The following is a 13632-nucleotide window of genomic DNA, read 5'->3' as shown; positions in this document are numbered from 1 at the left end:
AGTACTAGTGCCCCTGAAGCTCATGGTGAGATGAGGCACAGAACCACAAATTTTGACTACTCTAGTGAAAATGTGGACCCATTAAAATAGAACAAAAGTTACAATAAAAAATAAGAGACTAAACACCACAGAACCTTTCTCCTAGAGAGTATCTTCCCAATGTAAAAACAATTGTGTTACAGTCATACCTTGGGATAAATACACTTCAGGATAAGTATTTTCGGGTTACGCTCCGCAGCGACCCGGAAGGAATGGAGCGCGTTACTTTCGGGTTTCACCGCTCACTCATGTGCAGACGGTCAAAATGACATTATGCGCGGAAGCGGCAAAACACGACACGCGCAAACACGCTGTCACGTCTTATGTTCTATTTGGGATGCGAATGGGGCTCTGGAACGGATCACATTTGCATCCCAAGGTACCACTGTAGTTATTGGGCTCTATATTTACTCTATTTGACTTGTATTTCATTCACTCATAAGTAAGTCAGGTTAAGTAACTAGGAGTTGGGAAGAGCCTTTGAAGGTGATCTGTAAACTGTTTAGTCACACAGATACCCCAGCTGCTGCTTCCTGATTGCTAAAAGGCTCTTGAATCCAATCATGGGAAAATTAATAATGAATGGCATATTTTTACAGTATTTAATCTAAACCACAATCCACTTAAAATTAGCATCCTGTTGCCCTTCCAGCTTCCTTTCTTTTCTTGCATTTATATCCTCCTTTTCCCCCTCACGGAACCCAGGTTGTCACACTTTTGTCAAGAGTAGTCCTTTTTTGTCATGGGTGTGACCACAAAATAGCTACCAATGTGTGTTGGGGGGTGTGGTGGGGTGGCTAGTCATAAACTTTTAAGAGCACCCTCTGACTCAATGTCTTTTCTACATGTGTGATTCTTGGTCCTGTCTCTGTTTTCATTTCATTATATTCTTCCCATCCCTAGTCTCTGATCTCTCCCCACCTTCCTTTCCTGCCTTTTTCTTTCCTTGGGTTGGTGGTGATTTTTTTGTAGGCAGCTGTAATCTTGGGTCCCCCAAATGCATTGCTTAAAATCAACACCATGCATTTCAGGGATTTAAGATAGCAGCGACCTGCTGCGTATGGCAAATGAACATCTCTCTTAAAAAAGTTCAATTGCCTTCCATTCTGGGGAACATGGGGATAGGTAGGATCGAGGGAACAGCAGCAGGGGTGGATTGGTGTCACAGTGGATTGGTGCCAAAGTGGAAGGTGCACCAAGGAATGCTGGCCTAGAGTAAATCAGTCAGTTCCTTTTGCTTGAATTGGAAAAGTAGCAGCATTTTATCAATTGCACCACAAGATGGCAGTAGATACTAAATTATTTGATCAAAAAGTCTTGTGGTAGCTGTAAATACAGCTTCTGAAGAAGTGTGCATGCACATGAAAGCTTATACCAAAACCAAACTTAGTTGGTCTCTAAGGTGCTACAGGACAATTTTCTTATATATTTTGACTGTGTCAGACCAACACAGCTACCTACCTGAATGTGAATACGTAGTTTTTAGAAATAGACTTTGGCTTTTAATTTCAGAAGGAAACAATAACCTTTACTAGACTTCTTTTAACTTTTCCCTCCAAGCCATAAGTTCTATTTCATTGTTTTTCTTGCATAGGCACCAGAAAGGGAAACAACTGGTAGATACGGAAATGTATATATAAAGAAATGCACATTGATTCAAATTTTACCCTTGGTTTCTCTACACATAAATATTTTTTAGTACAGTTCTAATAATTCTAATGTAACCACAGTTGGGAAAATGAAAAGTCTTCACTTCTAGTGACCTGCTTTCTGTATTCTACAGATTCATGTTAAATATTGTCTTGGTGTGCTCAACCCAACTGAAATTATTTGCATTACATTTCTTCTGCATGTAGCTGAAATACGTTGTAGCTTAAATATGAATAAGCTGCATTACCTTCTGCATTTGCAGTTCTTTATATGTTCCCACTAACCCAATTTCATCATGAGGAAAAGAGAAAAAGTTGTAATGCTCTATTTTCTACTTAGTATTTACTGGGACGTGGGACTCCCTGCTTCAGGCTAAACTCCCTCAGGGGAAAGGGGTTGGGGCAGCATGCCCAAAGTAGGGACCAGCACCCAAAGTGTCCCCAGGCCAAAATGTACACACAAACTCTACCCCATTCTCTCTTTCCACACTGATTGGCTTGCACTGAGAAAGAGTTCCCCAGATAGGGCAAGCAGCGATTTAGCATCTACACTTAGGGCTCCCCTTTCTCAGTGGATGTTGTATGATAAGAGGCCTGGCAGACAGCTTCATGCTGCTGGTGTGTACACTAAAAGTATTTTCTGTTTATAGATATTAACTGCTGTAGACACTGGTAAAAAAAAAATTACAACCTGATCTCAACTTCATACATTTTCCCCCTCTCTTCTAGGTTCTTGGGGTATCAATGTTTTAATTCCAGTACAACCGATAACACCATGCTGAAGTTGTTTTCTAATGTGGAAGAGATTTTTAAAATAAAAAACATGTGGTAGATACAGCGATATTCTAAATAAGATTTTTTCTCTAAGGAGAATGATGTGCTTACAAGATCCAGTACATTTAAGAGGCAGTTTTGTTTGCCTGAAACATAAAGGACAAGTAAACAACTTGAGGATAAGCTACAGTTTCTGTTGGCAAACCAGTATTTTATTTATGTAATATTAGTTTATTTCCAAATCATAGTAAATAATCACTTTTTTGAAATTTGTAGCTGTTGGATAGGGGCTTGGTGCATTTTCAAGCCCTCCTCTTTATGATTTTTCTGATAGAATTCAAATAATCATGACTTATTCTAGATTACTGTTGAGATTATGAGCTGAAATGATGGGATGGTTCAGAGAATCATTGAATTGTTGGAAGGGACTTGAAGCATTTTCAGCGAAATGCTATAAATTTTGGTCAACTGAAGCATTGGTTAACTTACAATAATCATAGAGAGAAATAAACTTACAAGCTGATTGTTTTACTCAAAAGCTATTTTAGGACTTAAAATGCCCAAGCCTCCCAAAACTTGCTTATTGCATATTCATTAAATATTCAGAAACCATAAACTGCCAGAAAGCACTGAGATCAATCCTGCTTACCCATTTATGACCCTGAGAGTTTGCTTGTCCTTTAAGAAAAATGTAATGTTGTGAAATTCCTTCCAGTAGTGCCACTGTATTTTGTCTCCAAATAAAGAAGCTTATTGTAGTATGTTTGCAGAAAAAAAAAATCTAAACAAAAAATATACAGCTTATTAGAGTGTGGGAATAGGGGTCTAAATTCTAAATAAAATAAATATATATATATAAATATACATACATATATATATATATATATATATATATATAAATTGGTGCTGATTTTATAATTGCGCAGTTTGTTTAGTTTTTTCTTACTTTTAAATTCCAACTTAAAAATTATGAGGTTTCAGAAATATATTGAAAGTTTAACAATGTTTAAAAATAGATGAGCATGAAAACTCATGCTTTAAAAATGATTTTTAATTTTGTATTTTATATTGGTTTATCTATCTCTGTCTTTGCAAGCAGTCTTCAGGTTAATACTTCTAACAGGTTACAGTACATTTCCTCTGTATGTAAATTAAATTGGATAATAGAATTCATCAATTCCCCCCATAATATTCTTTGAAAGCTAAGCTTTAAATTTCATTTCATGACTTTTTCAAAATTAAATTTAACCATTCTAAATAAAAACATGGATCTATGCCATTTTGACATCAACTCACTGCAAGGCTTAGGCAGCTACACATCACTTTAAAGGAAATGTTAACTTATATTACATATGTATATTTTTTTGTCAGTTGTCTCTCAGCTCTTGAGGTATATAATTTCTAATCATTCCATGCGCCTTAAAATGCTTGCAATACAATAACTTCCTCAGATAAGCAAATATTTTTAAAAAGGCCTCTTATTCATTCAAAAAATCAAATTGTGGGCTGTGGTAGCCATAAACCATAGGTTTTCTAAAGTATCGTGATGACATAATTATTTTGAAAAATCATGGGTTAATGAACACACGGAGCCAATCTGCCTAGCTTCATACTATCATGTCTAAAAACGTACTGCCTATATTTCCCCCCTTCTCCACACCACTGCATTTAAATAGAACTGCTGAAAGGACTGTATATATGATTTAAACTTAAGCTGATTTTTTTCTTACTCTTGAAGGAGTGTTTCTTTGTGAAAGCAGTTCTTACAGCTTTATGTTTTCAAACTAAAAATGTTTTATATATTTACCTTAACCTGTTGTCCTCCACATTCTATTGTCCTAATTGTACTGTTTTCTGATTTGTATTTATGTCTTGAGACAAGTAACTTTTTGAATAAAAATAAACCTACAGTATGTTGTAAGTTTGATCTTTTTGAATCAAGGGTAGAGGAGAAAATAAAAAAGAGTATGAATGGTGCAAATGTTATGTTTATAAAAATTAAAGCTTTTTCCATGTCTTTTGCGTTTTTGTCTCAGAATTGGGATAATGTATGGAAAATGCACTGTTTTATATTTGTAATAAATTGTACAAGTTTTTAAAATGTGAATAAAGCACTAATTGGGTTAATAATTTAAAATAGAGATGTTATGCAATGATGATTGGTGTAAACGTTTCTTTAACTGAAGATAAGTTTGTGTCTCCTCCCCACCCCCCATTCTCCTACCTGCCCGAATTGTAATTGTATTTATCAAGCTCATCAAGAGAAAAGAATTTTTAGGGATATAAGCTGTTCACTGGTGTTCATTAAAGTTGTTGAAAGTCCAAGCTCTGCAGAAGCCCTAGCACCTGTATTAAGTTGGTCTGATTTAAATCGTTCTGATTCTGTGTTGCTACTGTAATTGTGGGCATATGCATACAGTCTTATCAACTTAATAATGATCGATGTTGCATTCTGATGCACACTTATTTGAAAATAAGAACCAATAGCAAAGATTTCTAAGAATGCATAGGTACTATCGCTTGAAATCAGTGGGATTTAAGTTTCCATTGTTTTCAGTGAGACCTTGTGTAACTGACATCTATCCATAATACATGACACAAGATGAATCACATATATACACATATACGTGCATAATATTGTATGCCGCCTTTCTATAGTTCCATATTCAAGACTGCTTACAACCTGAAAAAAATTCATAACTGCAACATGGCAAAAGTGGTCATAGACAATAAAAAGACATCAAAAAATACACAACCAAGCTGAACAATTTCAGCTAAATCACAAGATGTAAAATAAAGGTACAAAAAACAACAGCAACACCCCTATCCCCCAAAAAACACCCCCGCCCAAGAGTCTGTTCAGCAGCCTCAGTTTTTGTCAGGCCAAGTCGAAAAAGCTCAGAAGACAAGATGGTCTCAGACTTGTTCCATCTGTTTTTCACCTTGGATAGCTAGCCTGAGAGCTTTCGGAGTTTGTAACAAGTTACTCTTCTATATCAAGACTGGGGGGAAACTTCTTCACACTACAGGATTTGACAGATTACAAATTTCCAAATGATTTTACTGTTTACTTGGATGGAGTCACATAAATGTACTTTCTGAATTAACGTAATCCACCTGCAGTTCTGATTTCAGTGCCAGTTTCCCAGAATTTGGTACACACCTCATTTTTCATATATGATTTACCTGAGATTCCTGCATTGCAGCGGGTTGAATTAGATTACCCTCAGGATCACTTCCAACTCTAGAATCCTGTAATTCCATTCGACACCTCAAGCAGCTTTTATACAAAACATGTCTAGTGTCCTGTCATAGCTGCCCTATTTGCAGAAAGCATATCAGAACAACTGGGTGTGATGCATATGCAGTTCTAGTGGCCCAGCTTAACACTCTGCATGTAGAGATTCTCTTCTGCAATGAAGTAATGGCAAGTTTCTCTTGATGTGTCAATTCTCAGTTATACTGCCTGCACACTGTGGAGTTGGGGGTCAGCATTCCTGCAGTACGTTTTCCACTTGCATGTTACTGACAGCCTCCAGCAGGTGCAAGACATTTTACCGCTGAGGGAGAATGGTGCCTCTCCTGTTATTACTTATGGGTGCTTTTTAATACAATGAAAACAACAGGGAAGAGTCACCTCTTCTTTGCCTCCTGCCTTCTCCACAGCCCCACCAACATACTGAGTCATTTTTGGCAAATTTGCATGGTCCTTGCAAACAAGGCAGACACAAGAATGCCACTGTGAAAAAGATTGCTACATGCCTAGAGGCAGCAGCCAGTGGAGTGGCTGGCATGGTGCAGGCACAGCAGCAGGACCAATCCAAGACTCTCACTGCCTTGCCCCCTTGACAGTAGCACATAGCCTTCATGACTAGTATTTGATAGCCTTAACCATAGAATCTTAAAATTGTGGAGTTGGAAGGGACCATAAGTCTGGATCTCCAGAAATTGTTGGACATTTAGACACATGAATCCCAGCCAGGGCCAATAGGCAGGGACTACAGGAGTTGTCCAGCAACACAGTCCTCAACAGTTTTGGGGAATCCACAGTAATTTGCAGGTTGTCCCTCGAAGAGTGAGAGCTCTGAAATCTCCAAATCTCAGCCCTCACCTCAGCATTTAACTCAAATTTTAAGCAGCACTTGCGTTCTCTATAAATAACATAAAAAACTCTGCCATTTATGAGTAAAACAATAAACCAGACCTGCTTCCCAAAATCTGTTTTCATTACTTATTTCATTACTTCTAAATGGAAAACTCAAAAATTCACAGCCATTATGCCCTCCCCGAATAAGCGAGTACATGACTGCTACCTTCTCTACAAGCAGTCAATTTGTAAATGTTTACATGAGCATTCAAGGCTGAAGTCCTAGCCCCGCTTATGTGGAAGCAAGCCCCGTTAACTTCCTTTACTTCTGAGTAGGCACGGCTAGAACTGCGTTGTTGCTTCTTTAATAAAGTCGCAAAGATACTGGTGGGATTTTAAAATTTAGCAAATGCATTGTGCCACAGGCTTTTGTGGACCATTTCTGTAAAGTGCACTTGACAAAGCAGGGACATGAAATAGTAAATAGGTTAGGCTGTAATCCTACGGCAATTTACCCTAGGACTTGCCGATCGAAAGGTCGGCGGTTCGAATCCCTGCGGCGGGGTGCGCTCCCGCTGCTCGGTCCCAGCGCCTGCCAACCTAGCAGTTCGAAAGCACCTCTGGGTGCAAGTAGATAAATAGGGACCGCTTACCAGCGGGAAGGTAAACGGCGTTTCCGTGTGCGGCTCTGGCTCGCCAGAGCAGCGATGTCACGCTGGCCACGTGACCCGGAAGTGTCTCCGGACAGCGCTGGCCCCTGGCCTCTTAAGTGAGATGGGCGCACAACCCCAGAGTCTGTCAAGACTGGCCCGTACGGGCAGGGGTACCTTTACCTTTACCTTTAAGTCCCATTGAACTCAGCAGAACTTCTGCGTAGAAATGCATAGGAAGGTGCTGTCAAGTGACACCTGAATTCCAACCACACCATACCACAGATAGTTAATAAAAACCATACTAAAAAGAACATTTAATCACATGCCAGTTGCATGTTTCCATGCTGGATTGGAAAAGGACCAAATTGGCTAAGGAGAAAAAAAAGAAAATTCAAACTGGAACATTTTAAACAGTCCTTAGCTTTCGCATCACAACCATGAATTCACATGGCAAATACAACATCACGTTAAATGAAACAGCCTTTGATAAACATTAAATCCTGTCTCGCAAGTCGTCAGCAATGATTTTTAAAAAAGGAAATATATTTCTAACTACTGCAGGGGAGAATCGGAGAACAGTCCATAATTTTGACGCTTAGGAAAAGCAGAATGGGGAAAGCAGAAAAAGATGTGTTATTTAAAATGCTGTGTGCGCGCGCATGCTGCTTTTCGTTCAAGGCTGCTGGGGATGCGGATGGGGAGGAGAGATCTAGTTCTGCGGCCACAAAACTGCTCTTTGCCCACTGATTTAGCGGATCCAAAAACAAAACCCCAGGTAGCGAGGAGGCTGACTCTCCCTCAAGTTCCTCTCCCCAAGCGATCCGATGCTCAGCGTTTGTCCCCGATTTCCAATAGGGAAGTGAAACTTTTTCTTATTTGTGCTTTAAAAACAAAGTACATAACCGAAACGTAGGGTATGTACTGGCTAGGAAGCCCGCCTCATTGCAGCGAGGAAGGGTTGCTTCCGAGTAGACCTGGCTGGTCAGTGTTACCCAGGCAGAGAGCACGTGTGCTTTGTAAAAAGCATCGATGATGGCAGTTTATTTAATAGTCTGGGGGTGATACGGGAGATCATCCAGGCGAAACCTCCAGACGTCCTGAATAGGGTAAGCCCCCTATCAGGGAGCAGCGCCCCAGAATCCTTTGGAGTTCTGCAAACCAACTTTAATGATGGTATACAAGGAGGTGTTTTTTAAACACGCCTTAGAGATTTATTTGTTGCGTTTCTATTCCACCTGAGCTCAAGATGGCGCATTGCTCCCTTTTCCCACAAAGGTAGGTGGTTGGGCTGAGAGGAAATGACTAGCTTAAGGTCACCCCGTAAGCTTCATGGCGGAGTGGGGATTCGAACCTGATCCTATTCCAACACTAAACCACACCACCACCACCACCACCACCATACAGAAATGGTCAGTTGTTGGACGTGGAATCGCACAGGCGGTGATTTATTTATTTTTCCAAGTGCCGTGAGTTAGTAAAAACCTCCACTGAAAAGGTGTGTTCTTGGGAAATTCTCCTGCGCAAACGCCTCGAAGGACCCGAGAACTGCCCAGTGGATGATGCCCTCAAATCACCAATAAATGAATGGAATCGGATGCGTCTTTTCCTCCCTCCCCACAACGCTCCGCTCAGAAACTGCCACGCGTTTCTCTCTGCTTGACTGGTTCATGCTATTGCATAAACCTGGTTCCTTTGAAATTGCAAAGCTTTCAAACAAAGCAAAGGTCGGCGCAACTGGGTTAGGTCGATCTCCGCCTGTCCCCATCCGCCCCCCCTCCTGCTCCGAAGCAAGCCCCACTGAGCATTGAGGGAGCCAATCAGAGCAGCGAGGAGAAGCCCACAAGGCAGGAGAGGGGGAAGAAAAAAGCAACTTTCCAAGCCAGCGAGAAAGGGAGAGTGCACATGCTTGCCCAGGGGGTGACAAATCGCCCCTTCTCCCGCATTGACGTTTGCTCTTATTCAGATTTAAAGAGCGGGACTTCCTGCGCTCCGACAAGGAGCGTTAACGTTCTGCCTGGAAATAGGGTGTGTGTGTGTGTGGGGGGGGGGGAATGTGCGCATAAGCCCTAAGCTAGGGATGGCCCTACTTCTACTTCACCTGCACGCACACATACCCCCCGCGCACCTAAACGCCTACTCAGTGTTTCTCGAAGGCATTGCTGTACCTTCCACAGCCTCTTTTCCCAGGCTCCAGCAACAGGAACCCACGAGAGCACACAAGCCCCAGCCCCTTGGTGAGCTTTCTCTCGCTCACAAAAGCCCCTGGTGCTAGCAGGAGCTAGGAGCGGGGCAGTGGGTGTGCGCGCTTCAGACTCTAGCTCTCCAAAAACAGCGAGTAAACCAAGAGCGCCCCGCAGTGGCTTTGGCTACAGTAGTCGCTCCAACTGCAGCACCAGTTTCGTGAGAGGTGGTGAAGCAACCCAGGAACCCAGGGACTGACTGCTGTTTTGGGCAAGAATCAGGAGGGGGGGGGGCAAGAGGAGAAATATTCTCACCACTCACAGCTACCCACTCACTCCTGCTGGCCTTGCACCTGTTGAGCCTTTCACCATCAGGCAAGCCAGCCCTAGCAGCTGAGAGAAGCAGCAGTCTTGTGACCTGTACCTGAATCTCCTAGCTGCAACACCAGCTACAAAGCAAAGAAGGGGCAAATGCATTGAATGCTGCTGGGGGTTTGTGATCAAGCCTACTTAGTGGCAATGAAGGCAGCAAAGAAGACATGCTTTAGTGCCTCCATTCATGGGCATGTTGTTGTTGTTTAGTCGTTTAGTCGTGTCCGACTCTTTGTGACCCCATGGACCAGAGCACGCCAGGCACTCCTGTCTTCCACTGCCTCCCACAGTTTGGTCAAACTCATGCTGGTAGCTTCGAGAACACTGTCCAACCATCTCTGTCGTCCCCTTCTCCTTGTGCCCTTCATCTTTCCCAACATCAGGGTCTTTTCCAGGGAGTCTTCTCTTCTCATGAGGTGGCCAAAGTATTGGAGCCTCAGCTTCATAATCTGCCCTTCCAGTGAGCACTCAGGGCTGATTTCCTTAAGAATGGATAGGTTTGCTCTTCTTGCAGTCCATGGGACTCTCAAGAGTCTCCTATAATTCAAAAGCACCATAATTCAAAAGCATCAATTCTTCGGCGATCAGCCTTCTTTATGGTCCATATGGGCATAGCCAGGCTTTATGTTAGTGGGGGCAGAAACTCAGTTAAGTATTTTTATTTATTTACTTTATTGCGGTGGGGGCAGCTGTCCCTGCTCCACCTTAGGCTATGCCCATGCCCCGAATCTTGAGGGACTGGGTCATGCTAGGCCTCCCTACAGTGGTGGCAGGCCTTGCCAGGCCTCACCGCCTCCTCCTGACACTTGTGAAGTCACATGTATGTGTTGCACATGTGACATCAGGTGCATGTGATGAGCCTCCCCAATGTCTCATGGAACTCGGGCTTCTGGCCACCCTGCAGAGCTTTTCTGCGTAGCGTGGGACCATTGATGGTCTGCCCCAAAGGAGGCAGCAAAACCAATGGTAGCTCACTGTAACTTGTTTACAAAGCATTTTGAAGACCAAATCACTTGCATCTGGTGAGACCTTATCTCCGATGGTACGCAGAGGAGGCTACGTGGCACTACTTTGTCCTGTTGGATGAGTTTCAGTAAGGCCCAAGGACACAAACATAGCGCTTGGATCGGTCAGAGCGACCGCTTGTGTTCTGAACCCTTTGCCCTCTTGGCTGATAAAAACTAGCGGGGAGGAGACAGCTGGCTGGGCTAGGGAGGTGATTAATGTTTTCTTGTGAGAGGAGGTGGTTCCTGCTTGCTTGAAGGAAGCAGTGATAAGACCACTCCTTAGGAAACCCTCCCTGTATTTGGAAAATCTAAGCAATTTCTGGCAAGGTTCTTAAGCAGGTGGTCATGGACCAGATCCAGGCTCTGTTGGACGAAGCCAATTTTATAAATGCATTTCAATTGGGTTTTAGGGACAGAATGTGCTTTGGTCATTCTTTATAATGACCTCTGTCAGGAGAGACATGTGTCCCTCTTAATTGTTGACTTTTGATACCATTGACCTTGATACCTTTCTGGAGTGGCTGCCTGAGTTAGGGGTAGGTAGTACCACTTTGTGGTGGTACCAGTCCTCCTTGGATGTTCACTTCCTGAGGGTAATGCTTGGGGAGTGTTCAGTCCCATGGAACTTTCAATATGGGCTTTCTCAGGGTTTGATTTTGTCCCCTATGTTCTTTAACATCTATGTGAAACTGCTGAGTAGGGACATCCAGAGTTTTTGGAGTACATTGTCAGCAATATGCCGATGACACACAGCTCTACTTCTCCTTTACATCTTCAGGTGTGGCGATGGATATGCAGGACCGTTGTCTTGCCTCAGTAATGGATTGGATGAGAGCCAACAAACCGAAGCTCAATCCATATAAGACTGGGGCACTGCTAGTGGGTGGCTCCCTAGACCAGATGGGTGGTTGCCCTGCTCTTGGTGAGGTTACACTCCCTCCGAAGGAGCAGGTACATAGCTTGAGAATCTTTCTGGATCATTTGCTGTCTCATGAGGCTCTGGATGCCACAATGGCGTAGAATGCTTTCTATTAACTTTGGTTGGTGGCCCAGCTATGCCCCTATCTGGACAGGGAAAGCCTAACTACTGCTCTTTATGCTCTGACAACCTCTAGGTTAGATTAGTGCAACATGTTATATGTGGAGTTGCCTTTGGAGATAGTTGGAAACTTCAGCTGGTGCAGAATTTGGCAGCTCAATTGTTCACCAAGGCAAGATGGTTTAAACATATAACACCAATCTTGGCCTGACTGCACTGGCTGCCAATTAGTGTCCATGTCCAATTCAAAGTGTTGGTTTTTACCTATAAAGCCTTAAACATTTCAGAATTGCAAAACTTCAAGGACCGCCTTTCCCCGTATGAACTACCCCATGAGAGGTCTGGAAGGTGGGAACATGAGAACGGGTCTTTTCTGCAGTGGCTCCCTGTTTGTGTAATGCTCTCCCCAGGGAGGCTTGCTTGGCACTTTCGTTACATATCTTTAGGTGCCAGGTGAAAACATTCCTTTTCCTTTCCAGGTCTTTGGTTGATTTAACAATCTGTGGTCTTTTAAACGGTGTTTGGGTCTGTGTATGTTTGTTTGTTATTATGGTATGTTTTATATTGCAAACTGCCTTCGCTCTTTGGATGAAGAGCAGTATAGACATTTAATAAAGAAGAAGAAGAAGAAGAAGAAGAAGAAGAAGAAGAAGAAGAAAACACTTCCTGGAACCCAGATCTGCCTCTGTGGATCCTGCAGCTGGCCCATCTGTGAGCAGGTGCAGGCAAACTTCCTGTGTGTGATGCCTCTATTCATGTGGTGAATGCTGCTAAATACTAAGGCTGGCAGAGGAAAACTTTCATTTTCTGTTGCAGTTTTAATAACCAGCTTATTTCCCCTGCCCCATATCTGGCACCATGTCTTTTTGAAGCAGGATCTTTGGTTTGAGGAATGGGCAAGCACATGAGTTTATTTTTTCTTCTTCTTTGTATACAAAAGAGGGCCACTGCCAGTCAGCGTAGACCAGGGGTGAGCAACCAATGGCCCTCAAGATGCTGCAAGGCTGCAGCTCAGTTATCAGGGGTGTTTCTTTGTTTATTAAATTTCTATCGCACCCTTCCTCCCAAAGGAGGCAAGCAATCACGCAAGCAATAAACCAAGTAAAATATCTAAAAGCAGGTCCAGTACACATGCAGTCTGGGAAAAGTCTTCAGTAGGCACACACTCAAAAAAGAAAACAGATGGCAGCAGCCTAAAATTTAACAGGAGGGATTTCTAATGGGTCGGTACCAAGACACTAAATTCCTACATTGTATGGAATGCACCTCCTCTTAACATGAGATGTGCAGGATCTTCTCACCCACAGAGCAATTGCCTGGGCAACACTCAACAGGGAGCCGCCACTAGCCTGAGGACTGCATGCTGGCTTCGTAAACACCTGATTGTTGCCCCATGTACACCTTTCCATGTTGAAGGCTAGGATCCCAAGCACACTTACTGGAGATACAATACATGTGTGTTGATGGGGTAAGCGGTTCAATACTGGACTGGTGGAAAGGACTCAGGGAATGCTAACGGCCCACACAATACTTAACTTGCCGGGCGCTTGCAACCCATGCTACACCACTGTTGGTTGGTTATATAAGGGGTTATCTTTCAGGTATCCCAGTCCCAAGGTGTATAGGATAATGGGAGTCCTGGCGCAACAACAGCTGGAGGTTTTCCAGAGGTCACTAACCCTTGCTCCATAAAGTCTGTTAAGTGTTGGTTTTGCCATCACCTGCACAGATTTTAAAGGAGTGCAACAATTAGCACACCTGTTCCATGGGACGTGGGTGGCGCTGTGGTCTAAACCACAGAGCCTAGGGCTTGCTGATCAGAAGGTTGGCAG

At 42.9% G+C, this 13632-nt stretch overlaps 1 protein-coding gene across 6 annotated transcripts in view; it reads left to right on the top strand.

The window, feature by feature from the left end:
- STAG2 (STAG2 cohesin complex component) overlaps positions 1–4798 on the top strand; it is a 65906-nt gene extending 61108 nt beyond the window's left edge. For all 6 annotated transcript variants that reach the window (XM_081897109.1, XM_081897106.1, XM_081897110.1 and 3 more), the window contains one exon: positions 2418–4798. In XM_081897109.1, coding sequence (XP_081753235.1) covers positions 2418–2441 — 24 coding nt within the window. In that variant the 3' untranslated portion in view covers positions 2442–4798. The remainder of the gene's footprint in view (positions 1–2417) is intronic.
- The last annotated feature ends 8834 nt before the right edge of the window (positions 4799–13632 follow it).

The sequence above is a fragment of the Podarcis melisellensis genome (assembly GCF_964234715.1).
Source record: "Podarcis melisellensis genome assembly, chromosome: Z".
Lineage (NCBI taxonomy): Eukaryota > Metazoa > Chordata > Lepidosauria > Squamata > Lacertidae > Podarcis > Podarcis melisellensis.
Note: the sequence above shows the minus strand (reverse complement) of the source record. Positions and strands in the feature narration are given on the sequence as shown.